Raw genomic sequence first — 21,173 nt, 5'->3', positions numbered from 1 at the left:
AAATGGAAAGTTGAGTATGAGGAAAGGGACAGAGATAGAAAAAAAGATAAAGAGGTGAGTTTCACCGTGAGCATTCAACTTTCTATATCCTGTGGGCGTCAATTTCTCATCCTCGGGGGGACTTGGTCTTTCTCTTTGTCTTGTTTCACAAAGCCTGCAAACGCACAGCAAACAACCACCACCACCACCACCACCACCACCACCACAACAACAATAACCCCCTTATCCCTCCTCTCTCATTCCCCTCCCCCAAAATCTGCTAGCATTTTCTTTATCTCAGAGCCGGACCAAGACTGCGATTGATATCCCAACTTCTCAGTTTTACGTCGCCAACCCGCTCAACCAACTCACTGCAAGATTACCCCGTATCTTTCGACCTCTACATTGTCTATCGTGCTGTGGCTTACCCAGAGAACCATGGAAGCGGCAAGACTGGCCGTGGGAATCGATTTTGGATCCAGCAAGACAGGTATCAATCTTCCTTCCCGCCCGTCCAAATGTGTTCGTCACTCACATCTTCACTTACTACACAGTGGTTTCATATCAAGAGTCTAGCTCCGCTCACTTGAGTCCTCACCGTCTCTGGCTTCACGAGAGTCCTATCATTCCGTCAACAATTGCTTATATCTCGGATGACAAATGCTATATTGGCAAAGCCGCCCAGAGGTGTTCGAACTGTATCTACTGGCTAAAGCATCTACTGCATGAATCATGTAAAATAGATGACTCAGGTGACACACCGATCCAGGACCTTGTCCGGATGGTACGGAACGGACTGCCTCAACGGCAGCGAGACAATCCCTACATTCTGGTAGCCGACTTCCTTCGGGTGCTGTTACATCACCTCCGGGCCGAGCTGGAATGTATTCTTAACCTCAAAAACCTCCCCCGAGTGTACACTTTTACCGTTCCGGCTACTTGGTCGGAGCACACCCGCATGATGATGAGGAAAGCCATTCAGTTGGCAGGCTTTGAACATCGAAACGCAACAGTCTGCTTCACCACCGAGGCCGAGGCGGTTGCCATGTATGCAGCCACTGAAAGAGGAATCCACATGAGACTGTTCAGCGAGGTAACTAGACCATGCTGCCTAGCTTTCCCTTTCGCCGCCAGTTTAATGACCGAGGCTTTCTATAACAGTTGTATGATGGTGTGATTGTCTGTGATTGCGGCGCAAGTACGATTGTAAGAGGCTCTTTCCAGTGTGAATCAAATAGATTGTGTTCGCTCTACTAAGGCGACAAGCAAGGACTTGACTGCCTTTTTAGTCGACCAACCACCCCCTTCCTTTGGGTACCAAAGGTTAACCGCGTACACCAGTAAGCAAGACCCTGGGGAAATGTGATCCTGGCTAATTTCTTACAAGGTGAAGCCTTGGGAGGTGTTCAGCTTCAGTCTCAAATTTATGATAAATTACAGGAGCGTCAGATAATGACCCGCTCAAGGAGTAGAGTCGCATTCATTGATAGCCCGTTCTCCGAATGGGCCTTGAAGACTTTTCCAGCTGGCCCGGCATCAGTTATTGATCCGAATCATCTAGATCTGCCCCGGGAAAAAACCGAAGAGTGTTCTTGCCAAAAAAATTGTCGGCTACATTCGACAGCAGGTGGATTGCGCAGCTATATACGTGGGTCGAGATGTGATTAAAGTACCCAATCCTCTGAGAGCATTCGAGGCTAGATCGAATGGCTAAATATGCTTGACAGAAGCTGCTTTTGGTTGGGGGGCTGACCCAGTCCCCTGAAATCTCGGGCATGATTCAAAATATGGTTGAAACCGGGCTCAATATCATGGTCTACCTGCCAATAGATGTGTAAGACTTCTATCTACCCCCATTGCAACATACCCTCTTCTCACAGTTCTCTGAAGCTTACCGAGAGTTCATAGAGATCTTCGGGTGCAAATGGTCTCCCTTGGTGGCACAATGTGCGGTATCCGTGGGGTAGCGAACTCAGATCATAAATTTTAGGAAAACTACTATCTAGCCTGTGAGGGCCAGAACCAACTTGCGACGATTTTCAACCAGGTAAGACGCGCGCTTAGCCTTTTCACCTGCTGCTGACGTGGTGGACCTGGGGCAGAATTCGTCGTTCAATGATGGCTCCTACAAGGAGGTTTTTATGGATGTGCCACGCACCCACGATGGAGATGCACGCATTATGATTATAGCAAGCAACACGCCAGTAAGCCTAAACCAAGTTGATGGTAAGTTAACTCATGACCAGAACATATCCTGCGATCTTAGGCTGAATTAATACAATAGCAGGACTGGTTGTTGGCACAATTGAAAGCAAAACTTCCCGAATGCCGACCAACTTAACACCTATACCACTGGTGGTCGAATGTCAAGCCACCGTGAGATTCGAGAAGGACCACCTCCCACCAGAACGGGTCCTTGGTCTAGCCGTATATTATGGAGAAGCTTTTGATAAGCGACTAGTGGGCCACATGAGAGTACTCATGTAGGGTACGCGTTGAGAGCGACTGCGCCGAGGTTTCCTGCTCAGCTACCGCGTGCAACAAAACAGGTGTAGCGAGCAAGGACGGGAATGAGAGTAGACATTCTTTTTGCTGGGATAGACAAAGAAAGGCGATCTTGCGGTCGGGCCCATATGCAATTGTACTCTGCTTTAGACGCACTCATGAAATTTGCCTTGTTGAAAGAGAGTCTGCCACACACAGACCGGCAGCTTGAACGCATCAAGGCCGGTGGAAGCTATATGACTGTTAGAGGGTAGATGTACTGTCTCATCTGCAGGATACTAATATCAGTTGATGGTCAATATCCTGTATTGTGAATACAAAAGACAAGTATAGACTAAGCGTCTGACCCTCTGCCTCTATCTCGATGAGACATCCTTCCGCGTGCCCGCCTAAGAGCTCAAACACGAAAACAGAGAAATCCACAAGGAAGATATCCGCAACAAGAGTGAGTATATTGTTAGTTCGGGGAAACGCTTAGGACACGCACCTTTGTGCTCCCCCCCACACTTAGCGGTGGGCCTGGGCAGAAATCGGCTGAGTCATCTCGGTATTCCTACCGCCCTTGTGCTTGGCTTGGCCAAAAGCTCCGGCAAGTCGTCCATCAAGTACACCTTGGAGACATTTGATTATCGCATTCATCCTTACTTACACCTGCCAAAGTCCCATTCAGGGCGTATTTGACATCCTTCATAAGAGATTAGACACAAGCATCAGAAATGCCTCTCATCAACGAATCGCACGACTCCCTGCCATGTGAGTTGTTGCCCCCCCCGGGAGCTCCAGAGAATTCTCCTTCTGACACGCGTGAATCTTCCTCACAGATATCGAGGCAGAGCCCTCAACTTCAGCCAGAGAAGCGGCGGAGAGGCTCATTGCCGCAGAGCTCCCGGGCGACTTCCAGACCACCATCCACCAGTCCATCCCCGCTTTCCCCGGACCCCAGTTCTCCCCCCTCATGCAGCAGGAGGTGGATCGCAAGGCGTCCGGATTGCCTTTGACTGGTGGAATTGACCTATCACGCTACGAGGCCCCCGAACCGCCCGCCAGGGCATCGGACGGATCCCCCGACCTCGAGGAGTGGCGCCGGACACTGCAGAAGGCCTACACGGCCAGTTCCCACCTGTCCATGCGGCACGACAACCTGGCGCTACTGGAGGAGAACGGGAAGAACGCGTGGCTGATTGGCAACTCGCAGCTGGAGGAGATCCTCCACGGCCTGGAGAAGGAACTGGCCGAGACCAAAGAGGCTGCGGAGTCGGTCAACAAGGAGAGGAAGAGGGCCCAGGAAGCCAATCAGGCCGAGCTGGAAGGATTGGAGGAGACTTGGAAACGCGGGGTGGGCGCGATCCTCGATGTGGAGTTGGCCGCAGAGGGTCTGCGCATGCAAATCTTGGACCAGAGACGCCAGCTGGCGCAGCAGCACGCGCGGTAATGGCCCTCGTCCTTCAAGGATTTTAGATCAACTTGGAAAAGAGCAGACGGCCGGGGGAGGGGGGTATCGCAGCGCACTGATTCGGCCGGATGGACCGGGAAAAGTACTTTTGTTTTTTTCTTCGGTGCTGCTTGATGTCTCGAATGGTGGTGGGCCTCCAGACGGATTCTCCGCTCCCGTGCATCGGAGCATACTCAGCCTTGAATGAGAAAAGAAGGAGGACAAAGGCCATATCTCACAAACAGAGCGGATCCTGTACCATAATAGCAGGGCTCTAAGTCCGGGGGGTTCATTGGGGGGAAATGGTTTATTGGCGCCGCGCAACTGACGGTGGCAATGCATTGCAGCTGGAGGTGGGGGAAAAGCTCTGGGTTCTGGCGATCCCCGCACTACAGTTCTTACTGTACTTACTGTACTGTACACTGCAGTGACTGCACAGTGCCTCACCTCCACCACCTCGAACACTCCCGGTGTCTGGAACTTCAATCCCAACCCACGACACGAGCTCCGCATAAAACCCCCCCACTATTGCCAGGGATTGCTACTTATATTTTCCCGTCCACTGCTCCCCCGCAAAATCCTTCGTGCCAATCCTTCCGGCACATCGTCGGCTACTGCATCCATACCTCCCACGACTGTCTAGCTGTTTGTTCAACTTCATTGCGATTGCAATGGAAACTTGCTGGTCGCGGCATTGTCCAGGTAGTGATTACCAGTCATAAGCTTGCCCTGCTCTCCTGCCTTCCGGTTGCGTTGGTTCTCATCGAAGCAGACAAAGACGGTTTTCCATGGACTATCGTATTAGATAATATAAGTATGACGGGTGCCGCCGCATTCTGATTTCATGATGTTCCATACTATTACTCCCTGGATACTATTACCCTTGCCTTATCGTATCCCTGGGCCACTTACTGCATGATGAATGCATCGCCCCCTCTTTATATGCGGGGAAGCTCTTTGTTTCCAACTACATACCCCAGCTTTCTCTTTCTCTCTCAAATAAGTCATTCAAGAGTCATCCAGGCTGATAACCATCGTCTACTATAGCAGTACCCCGACTCAGGCGGCATACTGATTGGCCGCAGGAGGTCAATGCCTGTCTTGATCATGGAGGTCATGGAGGGTCAAGGAGTCGTATGCGGGGTCATGGACGATTCGTGCGGAGACAGACTTTGTCTGTTGTGAAACTCTTGCCTGTCGTGTCTGGTCATGATGCCTTGATATATTCCAGTTGTAGGCCGGAAGTGGGCTATATAAACTCGTTGGCCATCCATGGCCGTCAAGGATTCACATTCATTTCTGTTCCATGCCCGGGGAGCATTATATACTGTTCAGAAAGCACCGCTTTGCATCGCAGCCATGACCATCCCCGATGAATACGATATTATCGTCTGTGGCGGTGGAAGCACTGGGTGTGTGGTGGCCGGTCGCCTCGCCAACCTTGACCACAATCTTCAAGTCCTGCTGATCGAAGCCGGCGAGGACAATCTGAACAACCCATGGTAAGTCCTCACCTCACACTCTTTGTGGTCAGAGCACCACCAACCGTGTCGCAGGGTCTACCGCCCGGGGATTTATCCCCGAAACATGAAGCTGGACTCCAAGACAGCCTCGTTCTACTATTCCCGGCCCTCGGAATGGCTCGATGGACGTCGCGCCGTCGTGCCATGTGCACATGTTCTTGGAGGTGGTAGCTCCATCAATTTCATGGTATGCAGACCTTACTGGTAACGTTGATATCTGGCATAGCTGATGACCATCCTAGATGTACACCCGTGCATCTGCTTCCGACTACGACGACTGGGAATCTGCCGGCTGGAAGACTGACGAACTCCTGCCCTTGATGAGAAAGCACGAGACCTACCAACGTGCGTGCAACAACCGCGACCTTCATGGCTTCGAAGGGCCCATCAAGGTCTCGTTCGGAAATTACACCTACCCGATCATGCAGGACTTCCTCCGAGCAGCCGAATCGCAGGACATTCCGATCACCGATGACTTGCAGGATCTGAAGACCGCGTCAGTAACTCCCACTGTATATCACCATCTCATGCTAACTTTGGTTGCTTAGCCACGGAGCCGAACACTGGTTGAAATGGATCAATCGTGATACTGGTACGAGTTTTGTTTCCCACCATGGTTCATTACACCGATGCTAATGGCAATCTTCACCAGGACGGCGCAGTGACTCTGCCCACGCATACGTCCACAGCACCCGATCCCAATACTCGAACCTACACCTCAAATGCAACACCAAGATTGACAAGGTCATCATCGAGAACGGCCGCGCAGTTGGAGTCGCAACGGTCCCAACCAAGCCGTTGGCAGGCCACAACCCACCGCGGAGGGTCTTCAAGGCCCGCAAGCAGATAATCGTCTGCGGTGGCACCCTCAGCTCCCCGCTCATTCTCCAGCGATCGGGCGTCGGAGACCCCGAGAAGCTTCGCCGGGCTGGCGTCGAGCCCCTGGTGAACCTACCGGGTGTTGGCCGCAACTTCCAAGACCACTACCTAACCTTCTCCGTCTACCGAGCCAAGCCGGACGTCGAGTCCTTCGATGATTTCGTCCGCGGAGACCCCGAAGTCCAGAAGAGAGTCTTCGACGAATGGAACATCAAAGGCACCGGCCCGCTGGCGACGAACGGCATCGAAGCCGGCGTGAAGATTCGGCCCACCCCCAAGGAACTGGAGGAGATGAAGACCTGGCCGACCAATGACTTCTACAAGGGCTGGGAGAGCTACTTCAAGAACAAGCCCGATAAGCCTGTGATGCATTACTCCGTCATCGCTGGGTGAGTTTCCCCCTTCCTCAATCTCTTTTTGACTCCCTGTCTAACGATCCCCTTCAGCTGGTTCGGCGACCACATGCTCATGCCCCCTGGGAAATTCTTCACCATGTTCCACTTCCTGGTAAGTCAACTGCCCTACCTACCCATCCAGTACATCCAGCCGCCACCAATCCTATCATGCTCACTCTCCTGGGACCAGGAATACCCCTTCTCCCGGGGCTTCACGCACATCCAGTCCGCGGACCCCTACGAAAGCCCCGACTTCGACGCCGGCTTCATGAACGACAAACGCGACATGGCCCCCATGGTCTGGGGCTACATCAAGTCCCGCGAGACCGCGCGCCGCATGCACGCCTACGCCGGCGAGGTCACGGGCATGCACCCGCACTTCCCGTACGACTCGCCGGCGCGCGCCTTCGACCTCGACCTGGCCACCACCAAGGCCTACGCGGGGCCCAACCACCTCACCGCGGGGATCCAGCACGGTAAGCAGCCCTTCCTGTATGCGTCCCTGACGCTCAGGAGGAGATACTAAAGCACCCGGAAAAATCAAACAGGCTCCTGGTCCGCCCCACTGGAACCCGGTACCTCGCCGACGACCACCTTCCTTAACTCCAACAAGCAGGACACCCGGGACGAGCTCAAGTACACGGCCAAGGATATCGAGCATATTGAGAAATGGGGTGCGTTTTGCTCCCACGTTTTTTTTCCACCCCCCCCCCCCCCCCCCCCCCCCCCCAATCTTCCAAACCACTTATCTCCCACAAGACCCCCAAAGAAAACCCCACACTAACTCCCTCTCAAAAACAGTCCAACGCCACGTCGAAACAACCTGGCACTCTCTCGGAACCTGCAGCATGGCCCCGCGGGCCGGCAATGCCCTCGCGCCGCAGGGTGGGGTCGTCGACGAGCGCCTGAACGTCCACGGCGTGCAGGGACTCAAGGTCGCGGATCTGTCCATCTGTCCGGATAACGTGGGGTGTAATACCTATAGTGTACGTTTTCCCTTCCCCCCCCCCCCCGGCGTGTCATCCACTTTTGGCAAAGGTTTCCACGGTGGCTGTTTTCATTTGAGTGGGGTTCCACAGCTGACATCTTCGGGCGACTTCAGACGGCATTGCTGATCGGGGAGAAATGTGCGGTGTTGACGGCGGAGGATCTGGGGTATCGCGGGGCGGCGTTGGAGATGAAGGTGCCTGAGTATCATGCGCCGGGGGAGACGAAGGGGTTGTCCAGGCTGTAGGCCTTGTTGGTCAGGATGGCGAGGGATGGTTTGGGGGGGTTTGTGAGGGGGGTTTTTGTTTGTATGCGTTTGGATATATGTTCATCCTCGTATTTCTGATCAACTATGTTGCTGGGTTGATTATCTTGATGTCTTTTGTGTAGAGGTGGACGGCTCGCCATGTAATTGTGGTAGACTCATGTGTATATATGTACAGATCCTGAAGTGATGTATATATATGTGTACTGTACAGTTGCCGCCCCTCAACGACACGACAACCTACAACTCCGTCGGAGGCACAACCAGATTAACAGCCACCCCTCCACCCTCCGAAACACTCACCATCCCCTTCTTCGCCGCCGCCTCCGCCGCCGCCTTCACATCCGCCCGCCGGTTCCAGTCCTCGAGCTGCTTGCACATCCCGTACAGGGTCCCGATCGGCGGCGCGTACCCCAGCCCGCCCTGCGCGGGGCTCCTCCGCGCCCGCGAATCGTCCGCGATGACGTGCACGTTCGAGATCGCGAACAGACCCGGCTGCAGCTGCGCCAGGTCGCTCGGCACCGGCGGGAGTAACCAGGGTAGATACAGATGCTGCAGGAGGGCGTACCACTCGACGAGGTAGGAGAGCAGGAAGAAGGGGATCGCCGGCACCCGCGGGAACTTGACGGGGGTCTTGGCCAGGGTCGTGAGCAGGAGGTAGAGGTCGCTGAAGGCGATGGCCGGGTTGGGGTCGGTGACGAGGAAGGCCTGTCCGCCGATGTTGGGAAGCTGTGCGGGGGTGGCCGTGTGCTCGAGGAGGCGCTGTTCGTAGAGGAGGTGCGCGATCGAGACGTTCTCCGCGTTGACGAAGTTTTGGACCACCGGGTAGATCCAGCTTTTTATTTTTTTAACGAAGGGTGGAAAAGAGGTTGGGGGGGGTTTGTTTTCGGGGATATTGCGGAGGAGCGGGAGCGTTACTCACCTGACGTCTCCACCGGTCTTCAGATACATCGTGGTCACCCCTGCGCTGGTGTCTTCCCCGATGCCGTAGATGCCGTTCGCGGGTCGGATGCAGCCGGTACGGAAGTTGGTGTCGAGATCGTCTGCGGCGCGAACGAGGGACTCGGCTTCCGCCTTGGAGACGGCGTAGTTGCCGAAGAAGTCGTAGTGTTCCTGCGGCAGAGGGGTCGCGTCGCTGATTACCTGGACCATGTGTCTGGGGGCCTTCCGCCAGGGAGGGAGCCAGAAGGAGCCACTGCGCAGAGCGACGGAGCCCGACGAGGTGGAGATGAAACAGCTTGCGCCGTGCTTCTTGGCAGCTTTCAGCAAGTTGACGGTGCCGGTCACGTTCACGTTGCGGCACCGTGATAGGAAGGCTTTGTGACGCTCGGCGGGCCGGATGACGGCCGCATTGTGGTACACGGTCAACGGCAGGGCTGCCACGGCTTCAGGCCATGGGTGCGCGAAGGCGCTCGAGACGGCCTCCTCGTCGACAATGTTGGTCTTGAAGAACGTGACGCCCTGGTCGAGAATCTCGCGACGAGGTGGTTGAAGGTCTAGAACCCGGATAGCGGCCGGGGTCTCGCCCCGAGCAAGCAGATGTGTGACAATCCAGTTTCCGACAAGTCCTAGCATGTGTTAGAAGGTGCTTTTTGTAGATGGGACCCCCCTTGGCATGGCAGCGATTGTTCGCAGCGCATCCGCAGTCTCGGGACATTTTCTGCTGGCAGCTCAGGGCTATAGACATACCCGATCCACCAATCACAATGTAGCGACGGTTCTGCTTGGGAGGCAGACTGCTTTCGACATCCACAGGGTTACGAATCGCATCCTCGTAGGCGGACTTGATCTCTTCGGCTGTCCAGCGGCGAGGAGACAGGCGGTGGACTTCCTCTGGAACCTCAGTCATGCCTCGATTGACATGATAGAGGTAGAGGAAGGTCAGGCCGGACACGGCGACTAATGCAGGAAGCATGGCCAAAACCGGGCTATACTGAGCGCAAAGGTGGCGGGCTTGACTCTATATGATGGGCGGCATAGGGTCCATGACTCCAAGAAATGGACAGTTTGAAAAAGAGTTCGAGGCAAGGTAGATATTTAATTCCAACACATTGGGCCGTGTCCCTGAGCGACAAGCCTATCGGGGGCAGCACCACGGCTGGCGGTTCGAGCCATGGGCGTTGAGTTCGCTTCGAACGGGATCCAAATTTAGTCGCCTCGGTTAGAAAGCGATGCCGCGATCCACAAGCTGAAGCCTTTCGTTGGTTGACCGGAGCATTCTACCGGGCATGTCACGGACCTTTCTTAAGGAGTGGAGGCCTTGAAAGTTGGAAGTTGGAGGTATGGAGCTTGCTGTGGAACTGAAGTGCGATAGTGGAAAGGAGAGCGATCTCTCTCACAAGCGCGGTGCTTGTTCATCCCGCGGTGTCCGCGGGACATTGAGAGTGAGCTTTGACCATCCTCAGTATTCGATTGATGATTGAAACGAATAGCGTGTAGCATCATACCATGGCTCAAAGCTGCCTGATATCGCTCTTGACCATTGCTTCTTCACCATTAGCTGCTGCCCAACCACTTTTGCGGCGGGGAATGGTATGGTAAATGGGATGTTGAACTTGGTGAGTATATTGTTGCATGCACGTGGTAATCCAGACCATGTCACATGCGCCCACGTGATTCTACCTCGAATTGGCCGGATTCTTGCTCGGAATGATCCCGAGCACGAATGGGTCGTCAGTCCCTTCAAGGTTAAATGTCCGAGACTCCATTTGATCTTCCGGAATGTCTCAAATCAAATCCGCTGCCTACGTACAGTGTACTGTACAGCACCTATCTGTCAGCGACTGTGGCCACCAAATGTTCAGTTTGATAGTGGTGAGCGTCGACGAGATTCAGTCTGTGGAGATTATCCGAGCCCAGCTGACTGAGATGGACGATGTCGGCCCTCTATCTAACAATGGTCCAGTCTAGAAAATAGAGAGCACTCTACTCTATATCTCATTCGGTGGGTCCCCAAATCTTGTTAGTCTGACTCTGGGCAGTTGCTGATGCCTTTGAGAGCACAGCTTATACTTTTTCCATTCGCCATAGCTCTAGATCATAGAGACCGAGTGCTTTTAATGGCACAACAAATCCCACATTCAAAACACCTTCGACCCAGCTTCCCAGCGCCCCATCGGGCTTCAAGGACCGCATAATGGAGGGAATACACTTGATGGGACGAGTCAACAACAACGGGACATCGCCAAGGCTCAGATGTATTGAAATCCTCTCAAATCAGCACTCGTGATTGTCAATTGAGGGCCCAAACACGCAGAGGACTCATATTAACCTTGGACACCGAGCAAGGCCTCGAAATAAGAACCATTCGACGCCTGTAGGTCGATCGGCAAACCGGCACGGGCGGCAAACCGGACCCGGCCTGCGATCTCTGTCTAAGTCCGTTGATTGGCTCGTGCCTGTAAATGACTGTAACGTGCTTGCTTTTCCAGTCATTGCATGGATGTGGGTGTTAATCACTCGATTGAATCGATTCTCCAGAATCCAGATTGTGTCCAGTGTCCACCTCTCCACGGGGATGACCCATGAGTTTAATTTTTATGAGTACGTACGTACTCATATGAGCTCCATCATGATCTGGGGTAAGACCGGGTATCGAAGCAGGAGCACCAATCTGGCATCCTGGGAATATTGCTATGCAAAGGAACATGACCTACCCTACTGACAAGGGTAGCGATCGATCAAATCCCGAAACTACTGCAGACCCTCTTGGTACAAGCGACGATCTGGCGCTCGTCGATTCATACTGACGTGCGATACCGGTGGTTAAGTAATAGAGAAGTTACAATCTATCGCCAAAGTCTTATCAGCAAGATTGTTGCCCCACTCTCTCGTTGCTCTCTCGCCAATCTTAAGCCTAAATTGTATTCCTCAACCGAGTTAGCAAGAGTTCCAGGGCCGCTAATCTTCAATAAAAGTCCTTGTCCATGTCAATCCCACTCCTTCAAGAGGGCTAGCTCTCGCTCCAGTGCCTGGCCCCTCTGGACTTTTATTCTCGAGCTCGCCACTCCTCGCACCTCTTTAGCTCTGTCAAGCTGAACCTCCAGGTCCCTGGTACACCTGAACCTGAACGCTATCTATGTGATAGCTTCTAACGACCTCTATCCTATCGTACGAAACCGGAGAACAATTTTACTGCCACATCCTGAAGGCCTTAAAAACCACTCAGCTCATGGAACCTCATTCCTAGTCTTAATATCTAATACATAGCTATATAGAGCAAGTCTCTAGTTTTGCACGTCATATACCGGACTCACACCGGTGCCTCGGCTGTCATAACAACCAGCAAAGATCATGTCGTCCCCGCAGACTTCTCCCCCAGATGTCCACAAAAGCATTCGTCCTAGCGAGGAGGAGACCACCACGAGATATGCCCACTCCATTGCTGAAACAACGTCTTCCGACGAGACGGTCGATCAGATAGAGGCTCTGGCCAGCATCAATACGAGGACATCGCGCATTTCGATACCCTCACTAGCGCGAAAAGTGACATCGATTGGCACTACTGGGACTACCGACCCGAACTATGAGGTCGACTGGGAGGATGAATTCGATAGGACCAACCCAAAGAACTGGTCCCTCGGCTACAAAGCCATGGCGATGTTCTTTCTTTCGTATAACACTCTGATTATGTAAGTTATAGCCATCCTTCTTTACATCCAGGAATTGCCACGCCCCCAGGATTGACGTTACTCTTTCATAAATACCAGAGTCCTCTATTCGACCTCCTACACATCTGGTATTCCGCAAATTGCCGCCGAGTTTGGCGCCTCAAGCACAGTGGTCACTCTTGGACTGACCATGTACCTGATTGGGCTTGCCATCGGGTCTATGTTCATGGCTCCCTTGAGTGAACTCTACGGGCGAAAGCCTGTTTCTGTCTCCTGCCTTGCGATCTTCACAATCATGATCATCCCCTGCGCAGTCAGCAAGAATCTAGCCACCCTGATTGTGTGCCGCTTTATTGGAGCGCTTTTTGGCAGTGTGATGATTTCGACGGCGCCAGGAATGGTTGCGGATATATCGCACGATGATCAGCGCGCGCTGGCAATGTCGATTTGGAGTATCGGTCCCCTCAATGGTCCAGGTATGCGCAAATGTTCGATCTGAGAGTCGGAGATCAGAAAAGGTTGACAATAAATGCAGTGGTCGGTCCCATAGTTGGAGGGTTCGTGACGCAGTACTTGGGCTGGCGTTGGATGGATTGGATTGCTTTGATCCTGTCAGGGGTTGCACTCGTCCTTTCGTGCATACTTAAGGAGACCTATGGGCCCATTATCCTCCAGCAAAAGGCGGCCCGTTTGCGCAAAGAAACTAGTGAATCGCGTTGGTGGTGCCGTTACGACCAGAAGGCTAGCCTGAAGGAATTGCTGACGGTCAATCTGAGTCGTCCATTTGTCATGGCCGTCACCGAGCCGATCTGGTGAGCTGTTCTTTCTACACTTTTCGGGTGCGCGAGACTTACGTGGTATCTTCTACAGTATCTTCTGGAACATCTACATTGCCATTGTCTACGGCATTCTATACCTATGCTTCACAGCTTACCCCATTGTCTTCCGTCAGATCCGCGGCTGGTCTCTCGGCTTATCCGGCCTGGCCTTTCTAGGAATCGGTACCGGGTGCCTTATTACCATCGCCTGCGAACCGCTCATCCGCCGCATGATCAATAGCCACAAGATCGACCCGGAAACCGGCAAGCCCGCCCCCGAAGCCATGGTGTCGATCGTCTGTATCTCCGCGCTTCTTATCCCCGCCGGGGAGCTCTGGTTTGCGTGGACCGGCTCTCCAGCCTCAGTCCATTGGATCGTCCCGATCCTCGCGGGAATCCCCTTCGGTGCGGGTAACACGGGGGTTTTCATTTATGCGACAAACTATCTCGCGGGCAGCTATGGCGTCTATGCGGCATCGGCCATGGCAGGTAACTCGGTCATTCGAAGTATCCTGGGCGGCGTGTTGCCTCTGGTGGGGACGTACATGTACTCGGGCATCGGGCCGAACTGGTCTGGTACGTTGCTGGGATTGTTGGAGGTATTGATTGTCCCGATTCCGTTCGTGTTCTATAAGTATGGATACAAGATCCGAGAGAGGAGTACTCTCATTCGGCGGATGCAGGAGGACAAGAAGCATTTGGAGATGAAACGAAAGCGTCAAATGCAACGAGGTGAGAGGGGGGCTGTGTCTGAGAAAACAAAGATGGAGGTTTGAAAGGGAAGGGGCTTTTCTCGCATTGAGACTTATGCATGAATTGGGGAGAAATAATCATAGGCTCATGTGTTTCCTTAGAGAAAAAAGGCTGTGCATGACTGAAACCGAAAATTGGCGCTTCAGGTGTATGGTTCGAGCTTATACCATGAGCCCCACTGTGAAACCCGAGTGCAATGTTCAGACTTCCATAGCATGGCTCTGATCATCAGGGCATCCGTAGTTGCTGAGATTGGATGTAATACCCCATCACCTCCACACGCACTTTCACGTCAACCCGCGCTCCTCGCTCGCCGTTCGATCTCCAATGAGTCCCGAAGAATCCGCTCATACTCTCCCAACGCCACAGCACCCGCCGGGATCACCAGCACAGCTTCAATGTAGATAGTCGGAAACACAGAGGCAGGGCCAGCTTCATCGGCATCTTGACTTGGCTTTCTTCTTCTCACATACCCGAGCACAGTCACCCACGCCCCCACGCGCAGTTCCTCGGCCGTGACTGATTCTAGCACGGCATTGACGTCGACCAACACCGAGGCTGGCTCTTGCGGGGGTTTACGGTGGGGATAGTTGTGCTCTAGGACGAGGTGGCCTGTTCGGATCAGGTATGTCCTCACGCTAATGAATTGGATTAGCTTCTGCTTCTACGATTAAGTGGAGGTTGCGCGAGGTTTAAAAGGAAGGCAAGTGTATCATCACGGATCTATATAGATTCTATGCAGGGATAGTGGTTGCACATCAGGGCAAGTTCCGACGCACCAACCGAGAAATCGGACTTTCGAATCAACCGGGAGGGAGGGAAGGTCAGAGAGAAAACTGCGGGTTGAGGAAAGGGGGCCGTTCATCCCTTCGGACGATTATTGAGATTTCTTCGTGCCATACATAGCTGGTGTATCTAGATAAGTTGATGCGGAAAGGAAATCTGAAGAATGACGTGGACACGTGACAGACCCCTCCCCGATAGGCTTAGCGCGTATGTCATAGGGCCAAAACGAGGGGAAAACCAAAAGCAGGCGGGTTATCATCCAACTTAACCTGAGGTCGTTGCCTTCTCGCTCCTCACTCTTCTGCCTCCTGCACCGGCTTTCAACTCTAGACACTGTCCTGTATTTGGTCTTCTGTTTAGTTCAGACAGACTTGCAGATTTCCACCTCCTATATCCCGTCACCAACTCCCGGGCCCGATCGAGTGAGATCCACTCATTGCGACCTCATCCCACTCACTCACACCTCCTCGACCGCCTTCCATCCCACTCCAAGGAAACTCGCCGCTCCTCCCGCTCCTCCCCAACAACCCCCCCCCTCTTCCCTCTCGAGCTTTTATACTGCGGAGCGGTGTGAGACGCAGACGCTTATAGGGATACTCCCTCTTCCACACACCCACACACACACACACACACACACACACACACACACACACATTCTAGACCGTCTCCCTTCCCACACACAGTCCTTATCAACAATATGTGGTCCTGGTTCGGCGGCGCGGCCGCTCAGAAGCGGAAAGATGCGCCCAAGGAGGCGATCTTGATGCTCCGCGAGCAGCTGGACATGCTCCAGAAGCGCGAGAAGTATCTCGAAAGCCAGATGGACGAGCAGGATGCGATTGCGAGGAAGAACGTGACGACGAATAAGACCGGTATGTTGTTTTCTTTCCTGTGAATCCACCGTTTATGTGTGTGTGTGTCCGGGGGAAACAGCGGCGGGGCTGGTACCACAAACCTCAAACACAGAGACGACTGATACACAGAACTAAACACAGCGGCCAAAAACGCCCTGCGGCGGAAGAAGAACCACGAGAAGAACCTCGAGCAGACGACCGCGCAGATCGTCCAGCTCGAACAGCAGATCTACTCGATCGAGGCGGCGAACATCAACCAGGAGACTCTCAATGCTATGAAGGCGGCCGGTGCGGCGATGACGCAGATCCATGGCTCGATGACCATCGACAAGGTGGATGAGACGATGTACGTATCTATACAGATTATGGTTGGAGTGGCGGCGCAGAGGGGGCTAATCATACCTGGCTGGGGACTATGTACAGGGACAAACTCCGCGAACAGCACCAACTCAGCGAGGAGATCGCCCAGGCCATCACAAGCAGCTCCATCACCGAACAACCGGACGAGGCCGATCTGGAGGCGGAGCTCGAGGGTTTGGAGCAGGAGGCGATGGACGAGCGCATGCTCAAGACCGGCACCGTGCCCGTGGCAGATCAGCTCAACCGGTTACCCGCCGCGGCCAACGGAGAACGTGAGTTCACTTCCCCTTTATCTCCCCACCAAGCTCAATCTCTGGAAGTCAAAAGACTAACAACATCAAACCTCTAGTCAAAACTCAACCCACGCACATCGAGGAAGACGACGAGGAAGCAGAGCTGGAAAAGCTTCGCGCCGAGATGGCCATGGGATAATTGGGGATCGGGGGCGCTGTGCACCCCCTTTCCTTTGCTTTCATCTTGTACCCCGTACCCTAAGAATATTCCGTGCCGTCTGCCCTTGCGCCTTTTCTTGATGTCTGCTTTGCTCTTTCACACACTTCCTGTCTCTTTCTCTCTTCTGCGTCTTGGAGTTGAGCCGCGTTTGCGCCGCGTTTGCCCGTTTTCTTTTTCGTGTCACTACCACCACCACCACTACCTTACATTCGCATGATGGAATGGAATGAATGAATCAATGTCTACAACTAGATACTATGGACTACTGCCTAAATCCACTGAATTAATCTCAAGGCCCGTGCGCTTATATGTATTGAGTCCCCGGAAAACCTCCGCTCTTCTGGCCGAAACCAAGGCAGACCAGAAATCATCATGCTGGAGCCTGGAGGTGTTCTCATTCTACCTGCTTAGATTGATTGCACCACACTCGTCTGGCGAACGGTCCATGGGACCTCGGGCAGTTGATCCGGTCACGGGTCGGGGATGCGGGTCGGTCGGTCAGCTCAGCTCGACCATCTGGAAGATCTTATCTCGGCGCTCTTGAACTATGAGCTACATTATGCTAAATGCTAAGGTTGAATCACTTTGATTGTTACGGTGTCTGTTTGTTGACTGCTCTTTCTTCGGTTTGAATGGTCGGTGTTTTTTCCGAACGTTGCGTCGAGAGGTATTACTGAGTATGAGCCGAGGTGTAATGAAGGAAGTATGGGTCGCTGCCTGGCTGTCTACGCTTAGGCAACTCCCATTCAACAGGCATCTCCCATGCGAGGGTAGGCAGATACGTATCGAAAGGAATCTCCCTACCAACGGGCCAAAAAGAGTAAAGACGACGCGAGTCAAGCTTCAGCTATCAGATTAAGAAAGCTATTAATACACATTTCAGGGGACCCAATTGATCGATTGATATGAATCGGAAAGCGCCAACTCCAAGGAGATGTTACCCTTCTGCAAAATGATAATAAAGAAAAAGAGGTGAAAAAGGGGGAATGAAAGAACGATCCGTAAGAACGCGTGGAAACCTGACACCTCCGTCCCTGTGCCGAATTGGGTTGAATTTGTGAGCGAAAGGATGAATACTTGGATATGTAAGGAGACCTGGGAAAAGAAGACGCCGTTGCATGATCAGTAGTCGGAAAAGGAACATTTATCGTAATACTTTTCATTCATCCCCGGGCAGCTGATTCCTTGCAATGGCTCTCCAAACGTGATGGGGTATGGCTCAGAATAGCTAGCTATTCGAATTGCCTGCAGGATTGGCCCTGGGAAGGGGAAGAAGAACGTGCCACACATCAAGGGAACCAGGCGTAGCTCTTGAGCGGATTGCTACGAGCTCCGTCAGTGGCCTCGCTGGCCCATTTCGACTTCCAATGCAATTCATTTGCGGCGGCATCAAGAAGAGCTTCCTGGCAGTCAGAGGGGAGCTCCGCGATGATTTCGGGGCTCATGAACTCGGCATTCTTTGGATCCGCGACGCTGAGGAATCCATTGGAGCCGACATCGTGGACATCACCGTCCGGGCCGGGGACGCCGAGACCTGAATACGGAGCGGTTTCAAAATGGACATCGTGGATGGCGAAGCGACGAGAGAGGGCCATGGGGACAGAGGAGAAGATGGTAGTGGTTTCAGGGTCGGTCGGTTCGGTTGTTGCTACTGCCGTGGTGTCGCTGGCGTCATTCATCGACTCATCGGCTTCCTTATCCGCCATAACGGTTGACTCATTGGTGTCTTTACCATTCGTCAACCTGAGTGTCGACATTCCCTGTGCCAGTCGACTCGCAAGGCGCGGGTCAGGAGGCGGTACACGCTCCCAGCGAGCATGAGAGGGCTGCATGATCTTTGGGTACTGCATGAGGTTGGTGTGGATGTCATATTGACCATCGAGATTCATGCGACGGGCTTGGGAGAGAAGGCTGTTGAAGTTGCTGTATCCGTACAATCAGTATAGTCTAACTAGCCAAGTCAAGAGATAAGACAACACATACCTTGCTTCGCGAGCGTGCTCAAGCATCCAATTGTCGCCTGTGACTGTGACCTTGCGCTTCTTCGAATCCACCACCTTACCCGTGGGCAAGGGGGCTGCGGGTGTGGTAGTGTGGTAGACGCTACTGGCTCCATGCCATGCGACATACTGGTTCTTGTTATAAGATTCTCCCGGGGCGGGGAGTCTATCCTCGGGGACAGCGAGTTCACCTTCCACATCTCCCCGCTCTCTCGCAGCCTGGGTATGATAATCGTCGACGACCTTCTTACCTCCAACGATAATCTTGGCGCCAAACTCCCGGAAGACGGACCGGGCAGTGACCACACCGATAGCTCGACCTTTGTAGGAGTGGGGGATGATTTCTCTTTCGATCAAATCGCGCTTCGCGTCATCGTCGATGATGATCTTGTACAGAAATTTGTGTTTCTGGAAGAACAGATATGAATCCCTGAATCCAATGCAACGGGCCGGCTCCGTAGACAACATGTACTTCCGGTCGCCACGGTTAAGGAGTGTGAAAACGCGAACTCGGTAGTCTCGGCCACCCAGCAGATTTCCGCACTTGTCGACCTTCGTCTCACCCTCCGGATCGTCGGGCAGAGCTACTTCATCGTCGATGACATCCATCATGTTTCCTTCCTTGTCGATTGGAACCTGCGTGACATGCGACGGTCCGCGATTACGCGCCCAACGTCCACCGCTGGCAGCAGGTCGTCCTCGTCTCCTCTTGACAGGCGTGCTCACATGAATCGGCGCGGGGGCGGAACCGTCGTCGGGCGCATCCCAGTCTGGGGGACGGTTCTTGGGGGGGCGGCCTATGCGACGCTTGCGCGGGATGGCTGAGATGCGACCTCCCATGCGAGTTGGTGTGTCGCCCCGTGATGGCGCGTTGGAATCTTGTGCAGGTGTTGCCGCCTCTTCGTCTTCCTGGACCGGGTCTGTTGGACCTTCCACATCCGGATCCTTGTCCGACGCATCTCCAGGATCTGGCATAGCAGGCGAGGAGCCACGCGACGGCGGTGCTTCGATCATCTCTTCGTCAGAGGCATCGGGGAGCGGAGGTGCGGCATTCCCTAAACGGAAATCAATATTCGCGCTCATCATGGATTCAATTTCGCACGCCCTAGCAAGCAGCAAAAGAAGAATAAACGGGAAAGGCAGAGATGGGATATCATACTCATTGACTGAGCTGCTGCCTGGGCAGCCGCTCGAAGTTTGCGGGCCATCGTGACTGATAGCGAGCGACCGGTTGGAGTTGAATGGAAGGAGGGAACGGGGACGCCAAACAGAGTAAGGGCAGATCGTAGTGACTGGAGGAAGCGCTGCCTGTCGCGCTAAACCAAGAGGAGGATCGGACGCGGATCTTTGGTTTGGCCGAGAATGCTTTCATATCACATGATTTGAGACTGAAAGACTGGGCTTCCTGCCTCAGGCATGAGGGAGATGCTGCCTTGCCACGTGCCAACTTCTGTTTCTCTTCCCCTTCCAGGCTTTCCCCTTTCTCCAATTCTTTCCCTTCCTCCACTTCTGCCCCCCTCAATGGCGCGATTTCATTGACACTCGCTGCCGAATGATGTCATCGCTTCCTTTGCCCCGTCGATCGCCGACACTTAACTAGCGCTTGCATTGAGTTCTGATTTTCCGGAAAACCTCCTCTCAAACTTATCTACGGGCTTTCAATTGACATTTCGGGCTCCTCCCCACCATGTGTTGCAGGAGGAATATGCGGGATTTTCCGTGGATGGTAAGAGGTGGACTTTACTGGGTGTTATGAGCAGGTCCAGGAGCACTGCATACTGCTGCTCAATGAGGGCTTGAGCGACCACCCTGGGTTATCGCGATAAGCTAAGCACAGACATTAACTCACCACTGGTATTAACAAGGTACGTAACAACTTATCGCCTGCGCTTCATCCCAGCTTCACATGCGGTACAGAGAAAAGGCGGTGGACATTCTCTTTTTTGACTTTTCGACGCTTTCTGAAACCCCTCTTGCCTTTGCCCCTCCTATCTGCCCCCATCTCCAACCCCACCCCACCATGATAGGGTGCCTCTTCTCCGCATGGGTTGAATATCAGATGCATCTCTCTGAGGGGTGGTCGGGGACCTTCTCTCGTGCAATCATGTCGATCGCGTTGAAAGGGCGATCATGTCGTATACTGAGTACGCCGTAATGTTCATCTCTTCCACGGCGTGGTTTATTCCGGAGCAATGGATCTTCTGCTTGCTGCGTGTGGCCCGGCGATCGCGCTTACACAGCTTCTGCTGCAGGTGACCGGCCTCACTGATCACAGGTCGCCCTTGCCGACCCTAGCAACAACCCTAGATCGCCCAAACGGCCGGTGGTGACACTGGGGACCGCGCAGCAGGATTTTGGACTAGAAGCCGGGAGGAAGAAAGTCTATCAGTAAATTCTACATGGGCCACCCCTATCACTATTGGAGGCTGCTCAACAGGAGATATCGTTTCGATCCGCGGGCGCAGCTGCAAGCTGTGTTTTACCTTCGTCCTGATAAAAGTCAACAACAATGCATTATGGAGTGATCTGCCCCCACCCCAGAGCGTGCGTCAAGGCCAAAAACTCAAGCTGACT

The 21,173-nt window shown here is 53.5% G+C and overlaps 8 protein-coding genes across 8 annotated transcripts; 5 read left to right on the top strand and 3 right to left on the bottom strand.

The window, feature by feature from the left end:
* Positions 1-417: 417 nt before the first annotated feature.
* Positions 418-2,466, top strand: BO86DRAFT_379089 (Hsp70 family protein; the record flags this gene model as incomplete). The annotated part of the gene is made up of 7 exons (XM_025670656.1): positions 418-469; positions 534-1,072; positions 1,141-1,185; positions 1,238-1,319; positions 1,986-2,026; positions 2,082-2,205; positions 2,267-2,466. 7 exons carry the CDS (start codon positions 418-420, stop codon positions 2,464-2,466), a joined length of 1,083 nt encoding a protein of 360 aa, XP_025528010.1.
* A 734-nt stretch (positions 2,467-3,200) lies between these two features.
* BO86DRAFT_312489 (pre-mRNA-splicing factor SPF27 family protein) lies at positions 3,201-3,916 on the top strand (the record flags this gene model as incomplete). Its single annotated transcript, XM_025667957.1, has 2 exons — positions 3,201-3,237; positions 3,306-3,916. 2 exons carry the CDS (start codon positions 3,201-3,203, stop codon positions 3,914-3,916), a joined length of 648 nt encoding a protein of 215 aa, XP_025528009.1.
* Positions 3,917-4,963: 1,047 nt separating this feature from the next.
* On the top strand, positions 4,964-7,957 carry BO86DRAFT_389111 (GMC family oxidoreductase). The gene is made up of 10 exons (XM_025672042.1): positions 4,964-5,418; positions 5,473-5,626; positions 5,682-5,935; positions 5,988-6,031; positions 6,092-6,707; positions 6,765-6,825; positions 6,904-7,189; positions 7,262-7,387; positions 7,515-7,699; positions 7,816-7,957. The coding sequence occupies exons 1-10, from the start codon at positions 5,276-5,278 to the stop codon at positions 7,945-7,947; spliced, it is 2,001 nt and encodes a 666-aa protein (XP_025528008.1). The 5' UTR covers positions 4,964-5,275; the 3' UTR covers positions 7,948-7,957.
* Positions 7,958-8,205: 248 nt separating this feature from the next.
* BO86DRAFT_312350 (putative 3-beta hydroxysteroid dehydrogenase/isomerase family protein) lies at positions 8,206-9,880 on the bottom strand (the record flags this gene model as incomplete). The annotated part of the gene is made up of 3 exons (XM_025667949.1): positions 8,206-8,800; positions 8,888-9,533; positions 9,655-9,880. The coding sequence occupies 3 exons, from the start codon at positions 9,878-9,880 to the stop codon at positions 8,206-8,208; spliced, it is 1,467 nt and encodes a 488-aa protein (XP_025528007.1).
* A 1,935-nt stretch (positions 9,881-11,815) lies between these two features.
* Positions 11,816-14,338, top strand: BO86DRAFT_338507 (MFS transporter). Its single transcript, XM_025668990.1, has 4 exons — positions 11,816-12,596; positions 12,675-13,051; positions 13,111-13,387; positions 13,446-14,338. The coding sequence occupies exons 1-4, from the start codon at positions 12,259-12,261 to the stop codon at positions 14,167-14,169; spliced, it is 1,716 nt and encodes a 571-aa protein (XP_025528006.1). The 5' UTR covers positions 11,816-12,258; the 3' UTR covers positions 14,170-14,338.
* On the bottom strand, positions 14,304-15,053 carry BO86DRAFT_88648 (nuclear telomere cap complex subunit Ten1). The gene is made up of 2 exons (XM_025677758.1): positions 14,926-15,053; positions 14,304-14,784 (listed from the first exon to the last, which is right to left on the bottom strand). The coding sequence occupies exons 1-2, from the start codon at positions 15,009-15,011 to the stop codon at positions 14,439-14,441; spliced, it is 432 nt and encodes a 143-aa protein (XP_025528005.1). The 5' UTR covers positions 15,012-15,053; the 3' UTR covers positions 14,304-14,438.
* Positions 15,054-15,195: 142 nt separating this feature from the next.
* On the top strand, positions 15,196-16,892 carry BO86DRAFT_389107 (ESCRT-III subunit protein SNF7). The gene is made up of 4 exons (XM_025672041.1): positions 15,196-15,804; positions 15,928-16,132; positions 16,210-16,418; positions 16,496-16,892. Exons 1-4 carry the CDS (start codon positions 15,630-15,632, stop codon positions 16,576-16,578), a joined length of 672 nt encoding a protein of 223 aa, XP_025528004.1. The 5' UTR covers positions 15,196-15,629; the 3' UTR covers positions 16,579-16,892.
* A 580-nt stretch (positions 16,893-17,472) lies between these two features.
* Positions 17,473-19,851, bottom strand: BO86DRAFT_338502 (nuclear localization protein Npl6). Its single transcript, XM_025668989.1, has 3 exons — positions 19,759-19,851; positions 18,583-19,654; positions 17,473-18,522 (listed from the first exon to the last, which is right to left on the bottom strand). Exons 1-3 carry the CDS (start codon positions 19,805-19,807, stop codon positions 17,889-17,891), a joined length of 1,755 nt encoding a protein of 584 aa, XP_025528003.1. The 5' UTR covers positions 19,808-19,851; the 3' UTR covers positions 17,473-17,888.
* Between the last annotated feature and the right edge of the window lie 1,322 nt (positions 19,852-21,173).

The sequence above is a fragment of the Aspergillus japonicus genome, assembly GCF_003184785.1.
Source record: "Aspergillus japonicus CBS 114.51 unplaced genomic scaffold BO86scaffold_22, whole genome shotgun sequence".
Taxonomy (NCBI): Eukaryota; Fungi; Ascomycota; class Eurotiomycetes; order Eurotiales; family Aspergillaceae; genus Aspergillus; species Aspergillus japonicus.
The sequence above is the reverse complement of the archived record's forward strand: the minus strand, read 5'-3'. Positions and strand labels throughout refer to the sequence as shown.

What these genes read in the sequence shown, in the direction of transcription:
- BO86DRAFT_389111 (XM_025672042.1), top strand. Translation starts at nt 5,276, where the DNA reads ATGACCATCCCCGATGAATACGATATTATCGTCTGTGGCGGTGGAAGC. An exon ending in TCACCATGTTCCACTTCCTG is followed by an intron (nt 6,826 to 6,903) that starts GTAAGTCAACTG and finishes TCCTGGGACCAG; the next exon opens with GAATACCCCTTCTCCCGGGG. An exon ending in CACCGCGGGGATCCAGCACG is followed by an intron (nt 7,190 to 7,261) that starts GTAAGCAGCCCT and finishes AAAATCAAACAG; the next exon opens with GCTCCTGGTCCGCCCCACTG.
- BO86DRAFT_338507 (XM_025668990.1), top strand. Translation starts at nt 12,259, where the DNA reads ATGTCGTCCCCGCAGACTTCTCCCCCAGATGTCCACAAAAGCATTCGT. An exon ending in CGGTCCCCTCAATGGTCCAG is followed by an intron (nt 13,052 to 13,110) that starts GTATGCGCAAAT and finishes CAATAAATGCAG; the next exon opens with TGGTCGGTCCCATAGTTGGA. An exon ending in GCCGTCACCGAGCCGATCTG is followed by an intron (nt 13,388 to 13,445) that starts GTGAGCTGTTCT and finishes TATCTTCTACAG; the next exon opens with TATCTTCTGGAACATCTACA.
- BO86DRAFT_88648 (XM_025677758.1), bottom strand. Translation starts at nt 15,011, where the DNA reads ATGAACGGCCCCCTTTCCTCAACCCGCAGTTTTCTCTCTGACCTTCCC. An exon ending in AAAGTCCGATTTCTCGGTTG is followed by an intron (nt 14,785 to 14,925) that starts GTGCGTCGGAAC and finishes CCAATTCATTAG; the next exon opens with CGTGAGGACATACCTGATCC.
- BO86DRAFT_389107 (XM_025672041.1), top strand. Translation starts at nt 15,630, where the DNA reads ATGTGGTCCTGGTTCGGCGGCGCGGCCGCTCAGAAGCGGAAAGATGCG. An exon ending in GACAAGGTGGATGAGACGAT is followed by an intron (nt 16,133 to 16,209) that starts GTACGTATCTAT and finishes GACTATGTACAG; the next exon opens with GGACAAACTCCGCGAACAGC. An exon ending in CGCCGCGGCCAACGGAGAAC is followed by an intron (nt 16,419 to 16,495) that starts GTGAGTTCACTT and finishes TCAAACCTCTAG; the next exon opens with TCAAAACTCAACCCACGCAC.
- BO86DRAFT_338502 (XM_025668989.1), bottom strand. Translation starts at nt 19,807, where the DNA reads ATGGCCCGCAAACTTCGAGCGGCTGCCCAGGCAGCAGCTCAGTCAATG. An exon ending in GGCAGCAGCTCAGTCAATGA is followed by an intron (nt 19,655 to 19,758) that starts GTATGATATCCC and finishes ATTTCCGTTTAG; the next exon opens with GGAATGCCGCACCTCCGCTC. An exon ending in GAGCACGCTCGCGAAGCAAG is followed by an intron (nt 18,523 to 18,582) that starts GTATGTGTTGTC and finishes GTACGGATACAG; the next exon opens with CAACTTCAACAGCCTTCTCT.